This window comes from Globicephala melas, chromosome 11 (assembly GCF_963455315.2).
Source record: "Globicephala melas chromosome 11, mGloMel1.2, whole genome shotgun sequence".
In the NCBI taxonomy this organism is placed as follows: Eukaryota; Metazoa; Chordata; class Mammalia; order Artiodactyla; family Delphinidae; genus Globicephala; species Globicephala melas.
In genome coordinates this window covers 48,069,363-48,094,901 of record NC_083324.2, presented here as the reverse complement: position 1 = coordinate 48,094,901, position 25,539 = coordinate 48,069,363, and the positions used below count along the sequence as shown (strand labels likewise).

The window sequence follows — 25,539 nt, the reverse complement described above, 5'->3', positions numbered from 1 at the left end:
CTTTATTCCTTCCTCAAACTCTAACTTTTGAGCCCCAGGGGGTGGCCAGAGTACCCAGGAGGCAGTGAGACCTGGGCCAGAAAGGTCAAGAACTCCAGGATTGAGCAGATGTGACTCAGAATCCTTTCAGCCTTGTGGCCTGGGGAACTTGTGCCTTCATCTTCCTTTTATTATACGATGGTGGGGAATAAGCCCAGCTGCAGGGTTTGAACGTGTGGCTTGTCTCTGTAGAACAGCAGTCCCCAACCTTTTTGGCACCAGGGACTGGTTTCATGGAAAACAGTTTTTCCACGGACGGGGGTGATGCGCAGGGATGGTTCAGGCGGTAATGTGAGCAGTGGGGAGCAGCAGATGTAGCTCCGCCCACTGCTCACCTCTTGCTGTGTGGCCAGGTCCTAACAGGCCATGGACTGATATCAGTCCACGGCCCAGGGGTTGGGGACCCCTGCTCTAGAAAACCTAGTGCAGTGCCTGGCATCTTGTAGGTGTTCATTGTGACTATGGACCTATCACTCCCTTGGCTCTTAAAGTCCTGGGCTCCAAAGGAAAGAACACAGGCCAGAAGCCGGAGTTCATCCCTGGCTCCATTGATGCCCAGCTCTGGGAAGATGCCAGGCCCCAGTGTCTTCAGGTCTCCTGCCCTAACACACAGTCCATATTTACCTCAAGGCAGAAGAGCTTTGATGATCAAAACACCACGGATGGGAAGGTTAGCAGTGCACTATGAGTACAGATGCTTGCCTGCCTGCCAACTAGGTTATAAGAATATTTGGAAGATGACTAAGGTAATGTCTTCCACATGCTAAAGAGACGATGATTTCGTACCATGGGAGGTAGAGCGGGGAAAGCCCCCGCTCATTAGCGGAGTGACCTTGGACAGGACAGTCATCACTCTCGGCCTCATTACCTCATCTAAAATATGAAAGCAATAAAATCCAGCCACACAAGGGTGGCTGTGAGGCTCACACGGGGCAGTCCATGTGGAAGGTCTTTGTAAACTGTTGAAATGCTCTGCACATGTCAGCAGCGCCCGCCGCTCACGTGCCTGTGTGTTTATTGTTTCAGCGGAGAGTGCAGGACGTCATCAGCCCCATCGTGTTTGAGGCCGCCTACAGCCTGGGTGAACATGTGATGGGAGAGGAGGAGAGGGAGCTGCCGGCCCTGACCCCCGTGCTCCGCTGGAAAAAGGGACAAAAGATTGCCCAGAAGAATCAGGTGAGAACCTGAAAGCTCACGGCTGGGACCCCAGGTGGCAGGTGCCTATGCAGAAGTAATGACCCTGGTGGCCTGGGAGCCCATGGCCAGCCACACCCCCTCCTGGGCCTCCCTTTCCCGATCTGCAAAATGATGAAATGTATGATTTAGGGGTTTGTGTCTAACAACCACGTGATTTAAACTCATCGAGGCTATTCTCAAGCAATTAGAAAATGATGATCTCTTTGAGGTCATGAGCTGGCTGCTTGGCCCAGGCACTTGCCTCCTGTTCCTACACTGTTTCCAGAGCTCAGATCAGCACCTAGTGAGTGCTCTACACACAGTACATGTTTTATTGATGGGAGTATGAGTGGGGTGAAGAGGCAAGAACTTCCTCTTGCTAGAATTGGTGGTTGAGCTGAGAATGCCCCGCTCAGGATCTTTGGAAGGCAGAGCACTGTGAGCACAGGCTCTCACCACCCTCCCCGACTCGGCAGATTCCGGACTGTGCTGCTGTGTGGAGGAGCTGCAGGGTGACGTGGGGTGCAGGCCGTACGAGGCCATACAGGGTAGGAGTGAGCCATGAGCTAACGCTGTGCAGCATCACTGGCCTGTCTGCCCCGAGTCATCTGAGAGATATACAGTGCTGATGACGATGCAGGAAATATGTAAGAAATCTGGGATCCCAAGTCTGGTTCTAAATCTTTAACACCCAAGATCATCACAGATCCAGGACCTGGGGAAGGTCAGACAAAACTGTTTTTTGGCTAAACCAGACTCCTGGGTGGGGTGGGGCAAAGCTATGGAACCACCCACCAGCCCCAGGCTCCACAGTTCTGACTGCCCTGAGCTTATGGGAAAACTAGCAGATCAGTGACCCACGCCTTGCAGATGAGAGTTGTAAATAGAACCACAGAGAACCACATTTTCTCCCAAAGTCTCTCCCATGTGGTCTTGGGTCAGGTTCCCCAGAAACAGAGCCTAAGACGGGGATTTAGGAGCAACTTGGTCTAATGAAGCTATGCTCTTAAGAGAACCCTGTAAGGAATGGGGAAAGAGTGAGCAAGTATGTGGTCTCAGCTAAAGTCTAGCTTTGGCCTGAGGCAGGGAGCTTTGGAGCATAAATTACAGCAAAGAGCCATCCTCTCCTTGAGGGAAGGGTCTGGCCTTTTGTACCCCTTACTCGTCAGCCATTGGCTGGCTGTGGGGGATGGAAGGGGAGTGTAGCCCTCCTTGAAGGAGACTCCCTGCTGTGGACAGTTCTCTGGAGGAGGCTGCAGATGTGAGCCGTTAGCCGCCTGTAGCACATCAGCTGGGGGAGGGGCAGCAGTTGTAAAGGGATGTGGGCAGAAGTATACACACAACCTACTGGCAACACTGCCTTTTTGGATGCTTCTTTTGAAGTCAAACATGAACTTTCAAAACACAAGTGACCTGTAGGGTGGCCAGAATGTCCAGCCGGTCACTGATACTTGGAGAAGGCTCTGGGGGAGTGAGGGGAGAGACCAGGAGGATGCTGGGTGTCTAAGTGGTGGGGCAGGGTAGAGGGGAGGCATGAGGAAGATGAAGACAGGAAGATAAGATGAAGAGGCGGGACAGGAAGCTGATGACTCCTACCTTGACTGAGGAGTAGAAGTGTGTATCATCTCCTGACAGTGAAGTTGGGCCAAGAGGTCAGGCTGGGGACCCAGTAAACCAGAATATTATGATAATTCCTAGATCATGAGTTCCCCGTCCTATTAATACTTTGCTCTCTAAGGTGGAATCTTGCTGGCCCAATAAAGTTCGGTTATGGGAGTGGTCCAAACTTGGGGTGCTGGGAATCATTTCAGGGTACCCTGTGCTTGTTTTACCTCTGAAATGACCCTGTGAGGTAGCGGCCTCCTCTGTTGAGCATCTTGCTAGCCCTGGGCATCCCTTCTACAATGAACCCAACTCTCATTTCTACCAATCCATCAGTGGCACAAAGTGGGCCTTCTTCAGTGAAGAGCATCTTAGAACCTTTACTAGCATTTTTAGATTGAGGCAACCTGATCAAAGGCAGAGATGTAGGGACAGATTAGTACGAAAATGCTCTTCTTGGTCACTTATGTTCAAGATGGCCAAGCAAGCATAAATATTTATGTCTGTGCTTCCTGAGACCCTATTATAGTGATTATAAATGAGTAAATCAGAACAGGGAGATGAATGCTGTTGGGGAAGGGGCATCAGCCAATGAGAGAGTCCAGGGATTTTTGGAATGAGTAAAGAAGGAAGAGTGTTGGTGGGTGAACATTGCACTCTACACGGAGGGGCTGGGTGCCTGTCCACCCATGGGTCCAGAGAGGCTGTAGCCACGGCCAGGCCAGCAGTTTCAGAGGGGTTCAGGAGTGAGAAATGGGGCTGGAAACAGGGAAGGGGGATGTTAAGTGAAGGTTCGTTTGTGGAAGAGTTGACTTTCTGCCCCTGTCCCCACACCTACATACTCCAGCCATGCAGAATAGCAAGAAGCCAGGCCTTTTATTTTCTAAAGAATTGAATAAACTGGTTGAGATAGTGTAGGTGGGCTGTTTCCCCAGGGGGAAGCCTTATTTCTTCTGGCATTTGGAGCCTCCAATGTAAGAGCTAGCTTCCCCTCCCACCATCCACCCAAACACCCAGATTTTCCAATCAGCTCTTTTACTTTATTCTTAAAAATGAATGGACAACCAAGGAAATCTGAAATTGAGGGGAAATGTGGTACATGGAGAAAAAAACCAAAATACACCTACAGAATAACTGACTTAGAAGGAAATAAATTCTTTAAGGAATAGAAGAGATTATAACAACTTAAATACCAATTTATACTCTATGTAATAAACACAAGGAGATTCAAGAATATATTCTATCCATTAGAAAGTGATTGGAATTCTATTTCTTCTTAAAAGAAAGAAAGAACAAGGAAAAGTTTCTTGAAAATTAACAATATGGATGCAGAGCCAAAAATGTAGTAGAAGATAATAAGAAATCTCCCAGTAAGCAGAGCTAAAAGACAAATAGAAAAGAGCTAAAGCATCAATCTGCAAGGTCCTATATCCAAGTAATAGGAATATCAGAAAAAGCAAACAGAGACAATGAAAAACATTATGAGAGATAATGTAATAAAATTTCCCAGAGTTACAGAGAGACACTTTTTTAAATTTAAAGGACCCACAGACTTGCAAGCAGGATAAACCAAAAATATCCTAGATACATCATTTTGAAATGGTAATACTCCTAACACATAAGGAAAATTCTAAATGCTTCCAGGACAAGGAGTACAGGATGGTGGTAGTGAGGAATATTTGTCCACTAACGACATAATTAGAGTCACACTAAGTTGTCCATAAGACTAATTATTAGCAAGATTGGAAGAAAGCATATGTGAAATAAGGGCTTCAAAGCTCTGAGAGAAAGTGATTTTGAAACCAGGATTTTATACTTAGCCTAACAGTCAAGTATGAGGTCAAAATAAAGTTATTTTTCAGACAAGCAAGGACGCAGAAAGTTTACATCCCTAGTAGCCTTTCCAAGGAAATCACCTGAGATGCACTCCAAGAAAACAAGGGTGACAATTAGAAGGAGCAATATGGGGGATGTAAGAACTAACTCCTAGAAGTCTAATGACAAGAAATTCCAGGATTACAACTGTGCAGCAAGTCTAAAACACAGTTGATCAGTTTAGAACAGGGGATCAATGAACTTCAAGAAGAATGAAGCCAGCCATAGCAGAATGACAAGAGAGTAGCAAATATTCAGGATACAGTGTAGATGGAATATATTTTTTCTATGGTTAAGAAAAAATAAAGGCAGTCAAAAATTCCCAGGAAAATAAAAACATGGCCAATATGTCATGGTTCAAATATAAGACAAATTAAAATGTGGTGGGATTTTAAGCAAATAGAAGAATATATGGAAGAGAAGGACCTTAATACTAGAAGCATTCTCCCTTAAGCAAAAGTTGAGTATTCTAGTAGTTTAACTTTGCACCTGTAGAGGAAGATATGTAATCATGACACTTGTCTTGGCTCTTCTGTGAACAGTAATCAAGAGGCCATATTGACAACATGATTTATTGGTTGTTAGTATTTACAGTCAAGCCAAATCAGTTATGGTTACAGTACATAGTGTAAATGTCTTTAATTTTACTGTATAGAGTTTAAAATAGAACAAAACAAGTTGTTTTAATGTCTTAATCTTTTAAATTGGTGAGCCAAAAGATACTGTAAAACTTGATGAAACAAGAAAAAGTTGTGATTACTTAAAATTGCAGAGGTTACCAGTAGAGCAGTGCTTCTTAAAGTGTGGTCGCTGAACCAGCAGCATCAAACTCCCTTGGGATGTTGTCAGAAATGAAAATTCTTGGACCCCACCCCGGACCCTTTAATCAGAAACTCATGGGTGGGTCCCAGCAATCTGAGTTCTAACAAGCTGATCAGGTAATTCTGATGCAGCTAACATTTGAGAACCAGTGCAGCAGAGGAGCTGAGAGTAACGATTTGCCTGTCAAAATTAGGAAGGTGGATGGTGGGAGGGGGCCTTCATATAGGTGAGTTCAATTCTTGTCTATCATGGAAGGAATTCAGTGAGATAATGTCTAAATCTGATAAATCAAGAAGCAGTAGTATCAGTATATTTTCTAGAGATATGGAAATAATCATCAAAAGAAACATAAATGGACATGGGTAAGAGTGGTTCCTCTTGAGAGGAGGACTCAGTATATGGAGGTGTGTGGCAGGAGGTTATTATTTTAACCATGTGATTTCTTTGGTTGAAATTAAAATGAAAGAAAAATATTGTCCTTAGATTGAGAAGATTGTCCAGGAGCCTGAGAAAAATTCTGGGAGAATGATCCTTGCTTTACTCCTTTTCCTGATTATGGCAAAAATAATAATAATAATAATAATTTAATGATCTTTCTCCATGTGTCTTCCAGATGTTGGCTTAATTTAAGGGAAAGATTCTGAGAGCTAGGCCCACTCTAGGAAGCAGAGCTGATTTTTAACTTGTATGTATGTGACAGGTCCACAAAGAGCATCTAACCTCTTTCCTAGGAAGGAATAAACTCATTGAAACTCTTCATTTTGCCAGGTAACTTTAGGATTTAAGTGCCTTAGTCTCTTCAACTAAAAGGCACTAAAAGCCCATGTTGGTACATAGTTGCGCAAATTCTGGCGATCTTTTAGAGTCAGGGTCTGCCCTCATTGATGGTCTAGTTCAGGTGGAATAGCTGCACAGTGTATATAACATGGAGTCAGTGACTAGAGCATGTTTTTTTAAATTTATTTTTATTTCTTATTTTTTTATACATCTTTATTGGAGTATAATTTCTTCACAATGCTGTGTTAGTTTCTGTTGTACAACAAAGTAAATCAGCCATATGCATACGTATATCCCCATATCCCCTCCCTCTTGAGCCTCCCTCCCACTTTCCCTATCCCACCCCTCTAGGTCGTCACAAAGCACCGAGCTGATCTCCCTGTGCTATGCGGCTGCTTCCCACTAGCTATCTCTTTTACATATGGTAGTGTATATATGTCCATGCTACTCTCACTTTGCCCCAACTTTCCCCTCCCACCCCATGTCCTCAAGTCCATTCTCTGTGTCTATGTCTTTATTTCTGCCATGCCACTAGATTCATCAGTACCTTTTTTTTTTTTTTTTAAGATTCCATACATATGCTTCACTCTGTATGACAGACTCTGGGTCCACCCACCTCACTACAAATAACTCAATTTCATTTCTTTTTATGGCTGAGTAATATTCCATTGTATATATGTGCCACGTCTTCTTTATCCATTCATCTGTCCATGGACATTTAGGTTGCTTCCATGTCTTGGCTATTGTAAATAGTGCTGCAATAAACATTGTGGTATATGCTCTCTTTGAATTATGGTTTTCTCAGGGTATATGCCCAGTAGTGAGATTGCTGGGTCATATGGTGGTTCTATTTTTAGTTTTGTAAGGAACCTCCATACTGTTCTCCATGGTTGTTGTATCAACTTACATTCCCACCAATAGTGCAGGAGGGTTCCCTTTTCACCACACCCTTTCCAGCATTTATTGTTTCTAGATTTTTTGATAGTGGCCATTCTTACTTGTGTGAAATGATACCTCATTGAAGCTTTGATTTGTATTTCTCTAATAACTAGTGATGTTGAGCATCTTTTCATGTGCTTCTTGGCCATCTGTATGTCTTCTTTGGTGAAAGGTCTGTTTAGGTCTTCTGCCCGTTTTTTAATTGGGTTGTTTGTTTTTTTGATATTGAGCTCCATGAGCTGTTTATGTATTTTGGAGATTAATCCTTTGTCAGTTGTTTCGTTTGCAAATATTTTCTCCCATTCTGAGGGTTGTCTTTTCGTCTTGTTTGTGGTTTCCTTTGCTGTGCAAAAGCTTTTAAGTTTAATTAGGTCCCATTTGTTTATTTTTGTTTTTATTTTCATTACTCTAAGAGGTGGGTCAAAAAAGATCTTGCTGAGATTTATGTCAGAGAGTGTTCAGCCTATGTTTTCCTCTAAGAGTTTTATAGTATCTGGCCTTACATTTAGGTCTTAATCGATTTGGGGTTTATTTTTATGTATGGAGTTAGGTAGTGTTCTAATTTCATTCTTTTACATGTAGCTGTCCAGTTTTCGCAGCACCACTTATTGAAGAGGCTGTCTTTTCTCCATTGTATGTTCTTGCCTTCTTTGTTGTAAATTAGATGATCATATGTGCATGGGTTTATCTCTGGGCTTTCTATCCTGTTCCATTCATCTATATTTCTGTTATTGTGCCAGTATCATAGTGGCTTGATTACTGTAGCTTTGTAGTATAGTCTGAAGTCAGGGAGCCTGATTCTTCCAGCTCCATTTTTCTTTCATAAGATTGCTTTGGCTATTCAGGTGCTTATGTGTTTCCATACGAATTGTAAAAATTTTTTGTTCTAATTCTGTGAAGAATGCCATTGGTAGTTTGATAGGGATTGCATTGAATCTGTAGATTGCTTTGGGTAGTATAATCATTTCCACAATATTTCTTCTTCCGATCCAAGAACATGGTATATTTCTCCATCTGTTTATGTCATCTTTGATTTCTTTCATCAGTGTTTTGTAGTTTTCTGAATACAAGTCTTTCGCCTCCTTAGGTAGATTTATTCCTAGGTATTCTTTTTGTTGTGATGGTAAATGGGATCATTTCCTTAATTTTTCTTTCTGATTTTTCATTGTTAGTATATAGGAATGCCAGAGATTTCTGTGTATTAATTTTGTATCCTGCAACCTTATCAAATTCATTGATTAGTTCTAGTAGTTTTCTCGTGGCATCTTTAGGATTTTCTGTGTATAGCATCATGTCATCTGCAGTGACAGTTTTACTTCTTCTTTTCCAATTTGTATTCCTTTTATTTCTTTTTCTTCTCTGATTGCCATGACTAGGACTTCCAGAACTATGTTGAATAAGAGTGGTGAGAGTGGACATCCTCGTCTTGTTCCTGATCTTAGAGGAAATGCTTTCACTTTTTCACCATTGAGAATGATGTTTGCTGTGGGTTTGTCATGTATAAACGTTATTATGTTGAGGTAGGTTCCCTCTATGCCTATTTTCTGGAGAGTATTTATCATAAATGGGTGTTGAATTTTGTCAAAAGCTTTTTCTGCATCTATTGAGATGATCTTATGGTTTTTATTCCTTAATTTGTTAATAGTGTGTATCACGTTGATTGATTTGCATATATTGAGGAATCCTTGCGTCCCTGGGATAAATCCCACTTGATCATGGTGTATGATCCTTTTAACATGTTGTTGGACTCTGTTTGCTAGTATTTTGTTGCGGATTTTTGCATCTATGTTCATCAGTGAATATTGGTCTGTAATTTTCTTTTTTGTGATATCTTTTTCTGGTTTTTGTATCGGGGTGATGGTGGCTTTGTAGAATGAATTTGGGAGTGTTCCTCCCTCTGCAAATTTTTGGAAGAGTTTGAGAAGGATCGTTGTTAGGTCTTCTCTACATGTTTGATAGAATTCACCTGTGAAGCCATCTGGTCCTGGGCTTTTGTTTGTTGGAAGATTTTTAATTACAGTTTCACTTTCATTACTTGTGATAGGTCTGTTTATATTTTCTAATTCTTCCTGGTTGAGTCTTGGAAAATTGTACCTTTCCAAGAATTTGTCCATTTCTTCATGGTTGTCCATTTTATTGGCATATAGTTGTTTGTAGTAGTCTCTTGTAATCCTTTGTATTTCTGTGGGGTCAGTTGTGATTTCTCCTTTTTCATTTCTAATTTTATTGATTTGCGTCCTCTCACTTCTTTTCTTGATGAGTCTGGCTAAGGGTTAGAGCATGTTAAGTACAGGCTTACTGATGGATCCAAGGCTTTTGGCAGAGAGTGGGAGTGAGTGAGGCAGGCAGGAGGCCAAGTCTTCCCTCTGCTGGGTGAAGAGCAACCTTGGGAGAAAATGGGTTTCAGGGTGGGTGCCAGGCTGTATGTGTGAATAGTGGGGTTGCCACCGTTGCTGAGGACCTGTTGGGATTCTGGGCACTTGGGGAATATTGGAGCTCTAATGCTACAGCCTCTGTAGAACATACAGACTGATGAATGCACGTTTCACCTTAAAAATTTAAGGAAAGCAGAGACCTGCCTCTCTTGCTTCAAGATATATTTGGTACAGATATAACAACAACAAAGTGTTTTATCCATTAGCCAGAAGAGTAATTTAAAAGGACTATAAATCTAAGAGCAATTCAGCTAATTGAATGTCTGCTACACGTAAGATGTGGATAAAAAGATAAATGAAACATTGCTGCCTTAGTAGACTTAGAGACTGTACAGGAATAACTTATACAGAGCAGAAAGTGAGATTCAGACTAGTGTGTGTGAATTTCACTCTGGAGACCTCTTCCAGCTGAGGATAAGGAGATGCTCTCTGGAGAAGGGAGAATTGGCTGGAGCCTCATGGAAGAAGTAGGATTTGTATACTTGGGGCTGGAGGGCTTTGACCAACAGAGAAGGAGGGAGTGATGGATGCTAATGGTCTTCCATGTGGCTGAACACTAGTGAGGAGAAGGAGAGGGGCCATTAGGGCTAGAGGTACAGTCAGACAGTCTAAGGCCACTTGTTCACTGACCAGGGAGTTGGACTTGATTGAACTGGTAGGGGACAGGAGACCATCACATCTTCTTGAGGTGGTCTGCCTGGACTGGGGGGCCAGTTAGCAGCCCCAGGAAGGTCTTGCAGGTCAGTTCATGAAGGTTCTGTCTGATACACTCAGAGAGTTGACTCATCATCAGTTCCTAGTGGGTCTCAGCTGCTGAAAGAGTATGGAATGAAATGAAACAGTCCTGGAAAGCTCTAGCTGACCTGTGTGCTGGGAAAGCAGGAAGGGCTGTCATTGGGGCCCTAATGTTTCTCCTACAGGTGAGCATACCAATGGCTATGACAGAGGCCCTGACTTCAAACCCTATACACAGAGTAGAGCTTTGGAAATAACTGCTTTCAGGCTTCCTCAGGAGGCCCCCAAAGAGACCTGGCTGGGGCTGGACTTCCCAGCCACCCACTGTGGTAGACAGAATGGCCCCCAAAGATGTCCACACCCTCATTCCTGGAACCTGTGAATATAATGCATCACATGGCAAAGGGAAGGACTTTGCAGTTGTAACTAAGGTTATGGGCTTTACACTAGGGAGAGTTTCCTGGATTATCCAGATGGGCCCAATCTTTCTCCAGCTGGAGGCAGAAGGAAGGAGGAAGAATAGGAGGTCAGAGAGATGCAGGAGAGGAAGGAGTCAGAGAGATCTGAAGCTTGAGAAGGACTTGACCTGCCATTGCTGGCTTTGAAGACGGTGATGCAACTTGACAAGGAATGCAGACAACCTTGAGGAGCTGAGAGAGCCTCCCTGGTGAGTGTCAGCATGGAAATGGGGACCTCAGTCCTACAACCACAGGGCAGTAAATTCCGCAAACAACCTGAGTATGCCTGGAAGCGCATTTTCCCCCAGAGCCTCCAGATAAGGGCCCAGACCAGGTAACACCTTGATTTTTGCTGTTGACCCCCAATGCTTAGCACTGCCTGGCTCATAGAGGATGCTCAGTAAACCTATCTCAGTGGAAAGGGCCCTTCTGAAAGAGCACAAGGCTAGGTCCTCCTGCAGACATTGGACGTCGTATCAGAATTTCTTCACTGCAGATTCAGCAAAGCTGTATAATTGAAATAAATGTGCTCCATGAACTCTCTAAGAATTCCTACCAGGCAGGAGAGCAAGGTGTGTGATTTAGGACGACTTACCTACTCCACAGTACCTTTGTGCACGTGTGAGTCTATTTTTTCGAAGATCAAGATGGAGGAGACACAGCTGGTGAGAGGAAAGGCACTGGCTATGTTGAGAATACTCACTTTGTCATCTTTCAAGGGAAAGGTGAACTGTTTTACTCTAATATTAACGTTTTACTATGTTGAAGCCATAAACTCTGAACCTCCATTGTGCTGGAAACCATCACCATCTGGACCTCCCACCCCGGCCCCTCAATGCCTGGGTGTGTGGGATGCCAGCCCCGTGCCCACAAAGACTCAGTGTTTGTTCAGCCTGGACATTAGGTAATGCTTTCCTGGCTGAGGTGCACAGCCAGCTTAAAATTCTATTATTTACAGCTCTAAGGTTTATTTTCATTATCATATGTAAAGTCTCTGCAGAAGGATGGAAATCTGAGGGGTTGGCAGGGAGGAGAGAGCAGAGTAACTCCAGACGTCAGAGCTGGACAGGTCTCAGAGACCATCCAACCTGCGGGTTCCAGAGCACACACCTGGATTCAAGGGAGCAGGTTGGTGCAGTGGAGGAGAAGGGGTGTTAGAGGAGGAGGTGTCCACCCCCCTCCCTATATCAGCCTGATCAGTCCTACTTTTATAGGCATTAGCTGTTTGGCATCAGCCTCTGGCTAATCTTCTCAGAAAGGGCACCGTGGTGAAACACCTGTGAAAACCATCCACTTTCAAGTACAAGTGAGGAAAACAAGTATGTAGTTCAACATTACTGACCACGGAAGTCTGGCTGTATCTGTTTCTCAGGCTTCCCGTCAAGGTTAATCCAAAGAGCAAAGGAGAGGTTACACCTACTATCAAAGGCTGGGCTGTACTTGTAGTCACCTGTTGAATTTTTACAATTTCTTCTTCAGTGTTATACTTTATCTTTGCAATTTTTTTTTAGCATGAGATTCTTTATTTTTATTTTGGCCCCGCTATGCGGCTTGCGAGATCTTAGTTCTCTAACCAGGGATTGAACCCAGGCCACGTCAGTGAAAGTGCCAAGTCCTAACCACTGGACCACTAGGGAACTCCCGCAGCATGCGATTCTTTATTTCTTTTTATTTATATTCAAAGAAGATTTAGGGCTTCCCTGGTGGCGCAGTGGTTGAGAGTCCGCCTGCTGATGCAGGAGACACGGCTTTGTGCCCCCCTCTGGGAGGATCCCACATGCCGCAGAGCGGCTGGGCCCATGAGCCATGGCCGCTGAGCCTGTGCGTCCGGAGCCTGTGCTCTGCAACGGGGGAGGCCACAGCAGTGAGAGACCCGCGTACCGAAAAAAAGAAAAAAAAAGGTTTAATACCTATCCTTATCAAACTCTTCCAAAACAAATCGGAAGAGAAGGGAACACATCCTAACTCATTTTACAAGGCCAGCATTACCCTAATCCCAAACCAGACAAGAACAACACCCAAAAAAAAATTATAGGCCAATATCGCTGATGAACATAGATGCAAAAATCCTTAACAAAAGATTAGCAAACTGAATTACAACCATTATCTTTGCAGTTTTCTGGAAAGAATGTGTTCTGGTCCTCCAAAACTCTTTTCAGAAGAAAACAGTGGTTTTCCTCCAAATCTTCAGCCTGTTGGATCTTCTTCTACATTGTCCTGCTTTATTAAAAACCTCCCGCACAAGCACGTGGAGTGTGTGTGTAAACAAGCGAGGGTGCACATCCAGTGGATAGTCTCTAGCTGGGGAAGAAATCTTAGCTTCTCTCTTGGTATCTTCTGAGATGATTCAGGAAGTCAAAGGCCAGGCTCTTGCTACTTGAAATGCTACCTGGAGCCCATTCACATGATGTTCTTGCAGACAGGGGAGGAGAGGTCCCCCTGGCGTCCTCTCCAGTTTGAAGCCATCTTTCTCACTCCTAGTTGCCTGACTAAGTCTGACTCAGCAGCTTTTAGAAGCATGGCTAGGGACTTCCCTGGTGCTCCAGTGGTTAAGGCTTCGTGCTCCCCAATGCAGGGGGTCCGGTTTCCATCCCTGGTCAGGGAACTAGATCCCACGTGCCGCAACTAAAGGAGCCCGCATGCCACAACTAAAGATCCCGCATGCTGCAACTAAGTCCCAGCGCAGCCAAATTTAAAAAAAAAAAGAAGCATGGCTAGAATACTCTTCCTTTTCTCTGACAGCACCAGACCCTTTTTTTGAATTTGTTGGTTCTGTTTTCTGCCTCTTGTGACTAACAGCAACCTTTTCTAAAAAGATAAAAGAACACAAAAGATTCCAGGGTAAAAATCAAGGCAAAGAAACTCTGGCCCTTTAAAAAAAAAAGAAGAAATGAAAGAAATTCTGGGGCTTCCCTGGTGGCGCAGTGGTTAAGAATCCACCTGCCAATGCAGGGGACACGGGTTCGAGCCCTGGTCTGGGAAGATCCCACATGCCGCAGAGCAACTAAGCCTGTGTGCCACAACTACTCAGCTTGCGCTCTAGAGCCCGTGAGCCACAGCTACTGAGCCGGTGCGCCACAACTACTGAAGCCCTCACGCCTAAAGCCCGTGCTCCACAATAAAAGAAGCCACTGCAATGAGAAGGCTGTGCATCGCAACGGAAGAGTAGCTCCCACTTGACGCAACTAGAGAAAGCCCACACGCAGCAACGAAGACTCAACATAGCTGAAAATAAATAAATAAATTTATAAGAAAAAAGAAAAAAAGAAGGAAATTCTGGTCCTGGAAGGCAGGAGATCCCTAGAGGGGAGTTGATGGCTGAGGTTGTTGTAGAGGGACTTGAAATATGGCCTGCAAAAAGCCACCAAGTCTCAGGCAGACCTGGAAAGGACACTGGGAGGGTCCAGAGGCCAGATGTAGGCCCGTGTGGGCAGGACCTCCCTGAGCAGTTCCTCCTCCCACTCACTTCTTCATGGGGATTGAACTAGATCTTCAGAATGTTGCCTTCAGGCAGTGGGGGCTGTTCTCCAAACCACAGGGCCATGGAGTAAACCAAGGGATACCCGAAAGACAGAAGCATTTATCACTTCCAGTTTTTCCATGGGGGACATGAAGCAAAATCAGTACCACGTTTGTTGTTTAAAGGGAAACCAACTGGACTCCTCCCATGATTTCAAAATCTGAAAGGACAATTTATACAGACCCTGAGATAGAAGGAATTTCTCAGCTTTAATTTTACAAAGTATTTGTCTTTCATTTATTCTTGTGGATGTGCTATTCTTTAGAAAGCAAGTCTGTCTGCATGACCTGATTTTATTTTATTTATTTACTTATTTATTATTTATTTTATTTATTATTTTTGTCTGCGTTGGGTCTTCATTGCTGTGTGCAGGCTTTCTCCAGTTGCAGTGAGTGGGGCTACTCTTTGTTGCAGTGCTCAGGCTTCTCATTGCGGTGGCTTCTCTTGTTGCGGAGCATGGGCTCTAGGCATGCAGGCTTCAGTAGTTGTGGCGCACGGGCTTAGCTGCTCCGCGGCATGTGGGATCTTCCCGGACCAGGGCTCGAACCCAAATCCCCTGCATTGGCAGGCGGATTCTTAACCACTGCGCCAGCAGGGAAGCCCGTGACCTGATTTTAAATACCAAGCTATGAGACTCTTCCTTCATTTGGGTATAAGACTCAATAGAGCTGAAATTCCTGGGACCACCCAGGAATGAGGTCTTTAATGTGCCACATTAAGGACAATTTTGCATTCTGGAAAAAGCATTAAAATGGAATCGGGAAGGAGAAACCTCTTACACTCAGGTCATGGCATTTACACACACACACACACACACACACAAATGTTTAATACTATGCTAGGTGCTGGGGGCTGCAGGCATGAATTACCTATGGCTGGGGCCTCTGGGAACTTATGTGGGACGATGGGAGGAACTGCAGTTCAGAAATGTCCCTCCTGTTGTCCAGGCAGACACCTTCTGCAAAGTCAGATTGCCCATCAGGAAATGTCTCGCTCATTTTAGCTTACAAACAGCCTTGGGCTGGGATTTGAAAAGCATTAATTCCCACCCAATCCAATTGTCCTATTTTCTCAGGTGTCAGCATGGGACCGGTTTGCCATGGCAACCCTATAAACAGTGTCTATCTTACATCAATGATTTATATATTTTTAAAGCTAATATCACCAACTTCAAGAAACTGAGCCTCCTCTGAACGTGACAGCTGGAATAGACTAAGAATCCTACTTCCTGCTAGATCAGTGCAGATTTTTCCACTGTAGATTTGGGTGGGAGAAAATCGGCCCTCCAAGGCCTGAGCACCTGGGCGACTGCTTTTCTGAAGTCAGCCTTGGCCAGGGCAGCCATTGAGCTATCACACGCACCCAAGGTTGTTTTGGCCTTGGTGGCCACAGCTTTGTGAGAAGAACACAGCCAACTCCAGCCTCTGTGCTCTGGTTCAGAGCAAAATTTAAATTGAACTGAATTCATTGTCTTCTACCCTCCCCCCAACCCCCCTGGCCTAAAGGGAATGAGGAAACAAGTATCCAAATATTCTAGAACAGGAATGGGCAAACTACAGTCTGCTGGCCAAATCTAGCCTGCTGCCTGTTTTTATAAATAAAGTTTTACTGACACAACCATGGCCATTCCTTTACATATGTCTGCTTTTGCTCTAGCAACAGAGCTGAGCAGTTGTAGCTGAGACCATCTGGCTCTCAAGGCTGAAAATATTTACTGTCTGGCCCTTTACAGAAAAATCTGCCAACCTTACTCTAAAACAAGTAGAGTAAGGATTGGAGGAGAAGCTGGAGAAAGGATTTCAAAAAGAAAAGTGTATTCTCCAGGGAAAGCTGAGATGAAGACTAGGGTGAGAAAGGAGCCAGCATGGAAATCTAGTCCATGAGGCTGGGGAGGCCACTGGGTGTCCAGACTGCAAAGCCCAAGGCAGGAAACAGTCGTCTCCTGAGAGAAGGAGTTTAATCTCCTGTAGACAGAGAGGAATCAGAGATGATGTCTTCTTTTTTTTTTTTTCTTTTTTTAGTTTCTTTATTTATTTTTGGCTGCATTGGATCTTCTCTGCTGCGCGCGGGCTTTCTCTAGATGCAGCGAGCGGGGGCTACTCTTCGTTGCGGTGCGTGGGCTTCTCATTGTGGTGGCTTCTCTTGTTGCGGAGCACGGGCTCTAGAACATGCAGGCTTTAGTAGTTGTGGCGCACGGGCTTAGTTGCTCCGTGGCATGTGGGATCTTCCCGGACCAGGGCTTGAACCGGTGTCCCCTGCATTGGCAGGCAAATTCTTAACCACTGTGCCACCAGGGACGTCCTCAGAGATGATGTCTTCTTAGCTCTGTTTCCATTTTCCAGAATGGCTGCTTCCAGGTTAAAAAAAAAAAAAAATTGACAGGGATTTTCCAATCAGAGGTCGAGGCTGGAAGGAGGTGGGAGAGACTGCTTCCAAGCTGGGTTGAGATTTGCCTGATTTAGGCAGCCAGGCCTGTGTTTGCCCAGAGGGTTAGGGAGACGTGGAGAAGCAGGCACAGGAGAAGTTGGAAAATTGGTAGTTTGGCCCATTGGCTTCAGGGAGAACCTGTACTCTTTCCGCTTTGTACAGGAGAGATATTTTTTACTTGCTCCTGGAAACTATGCTGTCAGCTAGCATTCTGAGGCTTCAGACTGCCCCCGCTTCTGCCCCAGAGAGATGTTTTTCAGTTCCTCAGGAAACAAAACTGTCACTTGCCCCAGAGAGACGAATCCAGGTCCCAAGCGCAGGATCTCTGAGTTTCAACTTCAGTCTCCAAGGTGGATGACACAGGTCTCTTGATTCCTTGCTGTCTTGATATTTTACCTATAAGACAACTTCATTCCCAGCCTGGGGAGGGTCTTGCCTAAGCCAAGGCTTTGCCAGGGCTTGGAATGCACAGCCACTTTTGTTCACACCATTACCCAAGTTAGGGGAGGCCATTAGGTTGAGGAATATTCCAGTAAACTATTTCTGTAAAATAAACTATCCCAAAATGTAGTGGCCTAAAATAACAGCAGTCATTCATTTTGTTCATGAATTTGAAATTTGGCAGGGCCTGGTCAGAGCTGCTCATCTCTGCTCCACATCATGGCAGCTTGGTGGGGCTGGGGGACCCATTTCCATGGCGGCTGACTTCCGTGGCCTCGAGTTGATGCTGCCGGTTAGTTTCTCTCCACGTGGGCCTCTCCATGGCTTCCTTGTAGGGTAGTAGCTATAGTCCAGGAGCTAATGCCCCAAGAGAACTCAGAGGAACCTCTAGTACTTTTGATGACTAGGCTTGGAAATTGCAAAGCACCACTTCTCTGCAGCCACAAATCCACCCAGATTCAAAGGGTAAAGTATTGACGCCATTCTCTGTGGGAGGAATCTCAGAGTCACATTGTAAAGAGTGCAATGGGAGACATCGTGCATTGGTTTTCAGAAAGTACAGTCGTCTACACAGAGAGAGATTCATTTTGATTCTCTCTCCATGGTCTTGTACTGCACTGTCCACTAGGGAATCTTCATGGAGCTCACTCTTACCTCACTCTTACATACCATCATTGTCATTCACATTTGCTGGTGTAGACAGTGATGCCTAAAATAAGAACAGCGTAATAGCCACAAACTCCCACTCCCAGCTAAATGCTAATGTGGATTAACAAGATTGTCACTAATGCTGTTATTTTCATTTTGTAAATGTGGAAATTGAGTCCTGGACTGATTTCTAAGCTTGTGCTTTATCTTCTCACTATAGTTTGTGCTTAATTTTAGCTGGTCAGTGTAAGCACTCAACTAATGTGTATGTGAGTGTGTGTGTGTGTGTGTGTGTGTGTGTGTATATATACACCCAGTTTTTGTGTGTGAGTGTGTGTATGGCAGACTCAGTGCTTGCCTTTGTTGGAAGGAAATTCAGCAGCACTGGAGGACTTAACAGCTAGAGAAGTTAGTTTCAGGGACAGGAAATAGCAGAGTACAAGGGAAAGTCAGACCAAGGACAGAGCTTGTAGCTGAGCAACAGTTCTTTGCTGGGGGGGCTACAGCTTTGGTGTTGATGAGCAGTGTATTCTCATTGGCCCATGTTCCAACGGTCACCCCATCTCTCAGAGCATGTGGGGTCCTCCAGTGTGGCAGCTTCTACATGCTGGGGTCTGAGGGAAGGCACAGGGGTGAACAAGACCAATACAGTCCTGGAGCATCATTTTAGCAGGGGAGACAAACGGGAAACACGTAATGATAAAATTAATTAGTTACAATCGAGATGAGCAGTAGAAGGAAAAGTACATGAACTACAAGAACTTATGACAGAGCCCAAGCTTATCAGGGACTCAGGGATGTGGTTTTGATTTGCTCATTGAAGGATGAAAGGACACATACCAGGTGAACCCGGTGGAGGCATTTGGACTCAGCATGTGGGGAGGCCCTGAGGTGGGAAGTTATACGGCCAGGCTAAGGGGTGGCTGGCACAGGAGAGCCAGGGAGATGGAGCTGAGGAGGGCAGGCACCTCATTTTTTCAGATTGTGTGCCACGGGATGGCTGTAGGTCCCTTCCTCCTTGTCAGTTCTCACCTGCTCCCCACCCCACCGCACCCCACCTCCAAAGGCTGGAAGTCAGACTGTCTCTTGCCTGTAAAATGGGAGAAACATTTGTAAAGAGAAGCCTGTCACCAGGGGCAGAGCTGGGTTTAGTGAAGCCTAAAGCTTATATGATTTGGGAGGAGAGCTTCTCTTGGGGAAAATCAAGTAACATCATGAATAGAACGTGAGGTGCAAGGCCCCGGTGGGAGCGTGTCAGTGAAGGCCCTTCAGCCTGAAGTTTCATCAGCTTGGTGGTAAAGTCATCTTTGGTGTTTCTCCTCATTTCTAACCTCGGAAAGCTGACTTTTCCCACCTGAGATATTCATGCAGACCTCACATCCACTTATTCCTGTTTTCTCCTTGACTGAGATGGCAGATAAATCACAAATGCCCCCTATTAAAATCTCCTGGAAATTTGGCTCTCTCTTTGCCCCCAGTGTTGGCTAAAAGAACATGGGAATGTCCTTTTCTTGCTCAAGACTTTTATGAGTTTTTCCCTCACACTCACGGCAGGGAATGTTGTCTGGGACATATTATTCTTTTGGAAATGTGACACAGGAATATGAATTTCCATAAGCAAAGTTACTCTGCCTGGTTGGGTCTAGATTGTTCGTTGGCCAGCACGTTTGCTGGAGTCCACATGGATGCTCAGAGAAGCTGCCTGGACTTGTCTTGTGGGAGTAGGATGAATCACCTGGAACTATGTTCTCTGTATGTGTTAGAGGGGGACCCAGAAATATGAGTAGTGATGACAGAGAAGTTGAATAGTGAATAAATGACAACTGAAAAACGGCCACAGGCTCCTCTCTCCAAAATCCCACCAAAGTGATCAAAGGCATCTAACTAGTGAAGAGTCTCTGTCCGTGTGGACTCAGGAAGCCTGCTGTTCACGGATTAGAGACATCAGAGAGATTGAGACCAGAGGAAAGGACAGACAAGCCCGCCGGGTACCACAGAGAGAAGAAAACTGTAACTCCTCCCCAGAGCTGCTCCTGATTCCTGGCTGCCCTCCACAGGTAGGCTCAGCTCAGGCACACGCTGCAAGCCCCCTGGAAAGATGTCGGGTGTGGCATAGTGAGCTTTAGGCCCCAGCACTGGGTGGAGGCCCTGGAGGCCCAGGAAGCCCAGCCTTGGTTAGAGAAAGGACACTCCATCCTGATAGCTACCGGCTGCCCTGCCGAGACAGGATCCCTTCAGTTGGTTGTGGTGCCCTTGGCCTCAGAGTCTAATTGCCTTTGACTTTCCCCTTTGGAATTAAAAATTATAGTATGAACCCCTCGTTCAGGCAGAACCCACATCAAATACGGATTTTCTGCCTCGCCACGACAGCAGAGGGCAATGACCAGACTGTAACCTAAGAGTTCTTGACTCACATGGGTTATTATTCATTCCGATCTGAGAGCATTTAAAGATCATCTCAAAGATGGGAAGAACACCTACCGTCTACCTTTCTTGAAACAACTACTTGAAGAAGCACTTGAGCAGCCTAAGAGACGAATCAGACAAGGGGTGCCTTCTGTGGTCAAGGCCACCCCTGACTTGGGTTTCCTTGTTAACTGCTGAGGACCCCTCGCCCTGTGGGACCTGGCTCCATGGGGGTGGGGGACTTACCCGAATTGTAATAGGGGCGGGGCAGCTGCGTGGCCTTTACCGCGAGACCCTCAGCGCGAGATCCGGGGCGCGGTGGTTAGACGTCCCACTCCGCCGGGTCAACAGGGAAGCGGTCATTGCGGCGGAGAGTGTGGAGACAGATGGGTCACGGCCTTCTCCCCGGGACCCTCCAGGCCTTTCGGCCTCCACCGGCGGGTGAGCTGGGGGCCCGGGGACAGGCCGAGGGCCCCTTGTCACTGGGCTCCGGCCTTGAGGCAGCGGCGAACCTCTCCCCCATGCCCACCTCCGCGACCTAATGGCGGCGACAGCCACCCTGGGTCGCAGTCGGCGGGACCTGGCCCCCAGTTGGGCGGCCTCAGGAGCCTGAGGGCCGGCTGGGTCCTGGGCGCCTGGGGACCTGGCCCTGAGGGCGCCGCCAGCCTCTTAACGAGGACCTTGGAGGGCGAAAGTTGAGCCTTGGGACCTTGCCCCGTCTTGTCATAACAGAGACTAACATTTGTTTGGTGGACGTTTACAGGAATATGTGACCCGACCTCAGGAACAAAGGATCTGACACCAAGAAGATTCCAACAATGAACCCCGCCCCTCCCTCACCTTTCCTGTAAAAGGGCTTTGCTGAAAGCTTTCAGGGAGTTTAGGGTTTTTAAGGCATGAGACGCTGACTCCTTGCAGGGCCCTGCAGTAAACCTTTGTCTGCTCCAAACTCCGACTTTTTGGTATTGTTTGGCCTCGCTGTGCCTCAAGCACACGGGAGGAATTCCCACTGATTTGGAAGGAAGTGGTTAGCTGTTATTTACTCGTTTACCACTAACCCTGTTTTGCTTTTCCTCTTGTGTCTCCCTCACAGACCGTGTTTGAAAGGAATTGCCGATCTGAGGACTGTGCCGCCGACCTGCAGCTTCAGGGTCACCTGTTACTCTCCAGGTGAGTCAGTGCCCCCTTCTTGACTTTGTTCTGGGAAGCTGTTTGTCCTGACTTCAGGCCCAAAGTCTGCATGTGCAGATTTCCCCACCGAAGAGGGTAAATAGAGGTGGGTTTAAAATGAAAAGTTGCAGTTTAAGAAAGGGTATATTATACTGTAATTTTAACAACAAGTATTATTTGGGGGGATAGTTTGGTTTTTGTTTTGTTTGTAGTCTCACATATCTCACAATTAGAGTTTTGTATTTCTAATTTCCCTGAGTATTGGTGATGTGTATGTGTTGGGGGGTGTATTTTATTTTTAATGTAATGTTTTTTAAAATTTATTTATTTTATTTTATTTTCGGCTGCGTTGGGTCTTCGTTGCTGTGTGCGGGCTTTCTCTAGTTGTGGCGAGCGGGGGCTACTCTTCCTTGTGGTGCGTGGGCTTCTCATTGCGGTGGCTTCTCTTGTTGCTGAGCATGGGCTCTAGGCACGTGGGCTTCAGTAGTTGTGGCATATGGGCTCAGTAGCTGTGGCTCACGGGCCCTAGAGCGCAGGCTCAGTAGTTGTGGCTCACGGGCTTAGTTGCTCCGTGGCACGTGGGATCTTCCCGGACCAGGGCTCAAACCCGTGTCCCCTGCATTGGCAGGAGGATTCTTAACCATTGAGCCACCAGGGTAGTCCTGAGGGGTGTATTTTAGGTTTACTCATTGTATTAAGTTGAGCCATGTGAAATTGCCAATATTTAACTGTTTGGAACAACCCCTATGATTCAGTTTATTATTATATAAAGGAATACGGGAACTACTATAAAGGTTCTTTTTATTTTTTTCCCCACACTTAAAGTGTTGTGCTTTAACAACAAGTAATGGTTCTGTGGCAGGAGCAGGTGGAGGAGAGGGGCGGCTGTCCTGATCCAGGGAACAGACAGCCAGTCTCCTGGAGCAGGGCTTCCTCCTACAGAACGTGAACCCTCAGCTAAAGGTGAACCTTCCGTAAAGGCCTTCTGTTTTTCTCTCTGCCAACCTTTTATTTCAGACTTCTTGAAGGTGCTGGTCCTGAGTCATTTAACCACGTTTCAGGGAATGGGTTCCTTTCGAGACAATTCCTTCTGAGAGATTGTTTTAGCCTCCATGCTATTTATTACCATTTCTCAAAAACAGTCATCAGTGTTGATAGGTATTCTCTAAAATGCCATATTGTGTGTCTTAACTGTGAGAGTTAAGTTTGGGTGGAATGAAAGAAATATCCCATCACGAACCAGTAACTACACTAGGACGTCTTTACTTCTGTTGATAAATAACCTGTTATTCATCAAAGGAAAGTAATAGTAAGAATTCTTTTTTCTTTAATATCTGTATTGGAGTATAATTGCTTTACAATGGTGTGTTAGTTTCTGCTGTATAACAAAGTGAATCAGCTATATGTATACATATATCCCCATATCCCATAAGATTCTTTTTCTTTTGTTTACATTTATCGGGGGAAAGGTGACGTAACTGCCCCCCATCCGCCCCTCCGCATACACACAGATACTCTTCCAAACCTCTTAAATATTAATTAGCATTACTTTTACTTAGGACTTAGTGTAGTAGATTAAAGTAGCACATGTTGTGCCAAGCTTAGAAAAGTATTTCAAACTGATAAGTGGGTATTGGAATTGTTTTAACATTAGTCAGAAGGTCCTCCTGGGATTATGAGAGAAACCAATTCTAAAGAAGGTTCATAAGTTATCAGATCATGACTTTTAGTTTTAGAAAGGTCTTCCAAAAAGTGTTTTAGGGGAAAAGTAACATGAAACAAAAATATGTGGATTTGTTTTATCTTGAGGCAGACTGTATTTTGGATTGTAGAAAACTTCATGTGTTGGGAAAATGTTCACTTGCTCTAAGGTTAAATATTAGAAGGATCCTAATGTTCTTGCTGCCCATTAGTGGACGGTCAAATCCATCTGTATTGCATTGTGCTCTTCATATGTTAAAATATAAAACCCGAGGCTCATGGTCAGTAAGGCATCTTTTCCCTAAAGCTGCCTCCACTGCCTTACCCTGGCCTTTCAGGACTGTTGGTCGGAGCCAGGTCTGTTCTCTGGGCCCAGTAATCAATAATATGGGAACAACTGGTGTGGTGGCCAGGCCCCAGACTCCGGTATGTATCAGCTAGCTAGAACCACAAGAAAATGCTGTATAACAAACTAGCCAAAACTCAGTGGCTTAAACCAGCAATTGTTTATTCTCCGGGAACTGCAGGTCAGCTGAGAGTTGGCTGGTCCAGGCTGGATTCAACTGGATCTTGGTTGACTTGCTTATGCATCTGGGGTTCAACAGAGGGTAGGTGGTTCTCAACTAGGCTCAGGTGACCCAGTTCAGCTCTGCTTCATGTGTCTTTCACAGTCCTGCTGGAACCAGTGTATTCTTCTCATAGCATGGCACCGGTGCAAGAGGGCAAGCAGAAACACGCGATAACTCTCAAGGCCTAGGTTCAGAGCTGGTGCATTCTTACTTCAGCTTTATTCCACTGGTCACAGCAAGTCATATAACCAGTCTCAAAGTCAAGGGACTGGGAACTATTGTTCTGTGCCCTTTTAGCGAGGAGAACTGCAGTCATACAGCAAAGGAGGCAAATTTAGGGAGGGGTGAAAATTGGAACCATAATGCAATCTATTATACCACATAAAGAACAGGGTCTCTGTGTCGCTTTCCTGGTGCCTTATAATTTTCAGGACTATTTCAGCCTTTCTTGCAATTCCATCTTCCTACAACTCAGACATGAGACCTAGAGATTGTGGGAGGAGATTTTCCAAATCTCCGAAGTAATGTCCTTGGACCAAAGCTCTGAGCATCTCCCTAGGATGAGTTATTTCCCAGGAGGCCCCTTGGTCTCTCAAAATAGCCTTTTGGCTGAATCCACCATTAAACCTTCATTATACTCTTGGGCCCATAAATGTCCCCAAGGGAGGCATCAGAGAAACATTAACTGGTAATTGGCTAAGTAGAGATACAAAACCAAGCCCAGGGTTTACATTACTTTGAATTTCCCCAGATCTTTGCACAGAGCCAGGCACACAGAGAGAGAAGGCACAGTCAGTAAACTGCTCATGGAAGCCAAGATCTGAATTTGGTTGACAAAGGAAGGCTTGGTAGCTTGAACCAGGAGTGAGCTGTTTTGGTTATTGTGTAACTTTCTTGATTCCTTACTGCCAGGGATGGGATGTACATTTCTTTATTGTTCAAGTCAGGGAAGAAATGTGGGCCCCGCTCTCCCAGGATGTCTGGTGTGGTGGGAGAGGACAGCTGGGTGCTGTCAGTGCCTGGTCAGTGCTGGAAGAGAGGTAGATGGGTCATCATGGGGCCCTGGAACAGCTTCCAAGAGGAGGAATTAAAGGCAATGCATCCAGACATTCGGGGCAGAGGGAAAATGTGAGCAGAGGCACAGAGGCGTGGAGGGCAGGATACCCATGCAGATCTGCAGGCATCTGGAGTAAAGGAGTCGGTCCGGAGGTAGTTTTGCCATGAGCTTCTCTGCTGTAAACATCTTTGCCACAAGACTTTTTGCTGCAGGCATTTTCACCATGTAACTAATTGGCTATAAGGCAATTCTCCTGTAAAAGATAAAAAATAAAAGAGCATCATTAAACAGGACATAATGGAACATGAAAAATGAATAACGAAGATTAAAAGACTTTATTGCAAAATGCAAAATATTTGAATACATTTAAAATGTGATTTGTTTTCCCGTTCAGCATCGCACTTTTTCTTTTTTGCTAAGATTTCTTCCTCCATTAAGAGAGGGATCAGTTTCCAAATACTGAGATGCACATTTGTAACTGAGCTTTGTGTTGTGAAAGCCTCTACACTGTTGTGTGTTCCTGGCATCTTGTCACATGTTCATTGATAGATGTTCCAAAGTTCATGGGAAATGTGTGTTCAACTCTCCACCTTCAAATATCTGAAGGATTTGCAAACTGCTATGTTATTATTTTCTAGTAGAGTATGCAATCTGGCTTTACCCTCTCTTATTTCATACTTCCAGTAAGTTTTATCACCATGTTTACAATCAAGTCGACACATGTAGCTGTTATCATCCAGTG

At 45.2% G+C, this 25,539-nt stretch overlaps 1 protein-coding gene across 2 annotated transcripts in view; it reads left to right on the top strand.

Moving 5' to 3' along the window:
* Positions 1-25,539, top strand: part of ITGA9 (integrin subunit alpha 9) — a 350,116-nt gene that overhangs the window by 171,353 nt on the left and 153,224 nt on the right. For both annotated transcript variants that reach the window (XM_060308137.2, XM_030830131.3), the window contains exons 16-17: positions 1,066-1,215; positions 21,394-21,470. In XM_060308137.2, the coding sequence (XP_060164120.1) occupies positions 1,066-1,215; positions 21,394-21,470 (227 nt within the window). The remainder of the gene's footprint in view (positions 1-1,065; positions 1,216-21,393; positions 21,471-25,539) is intronic.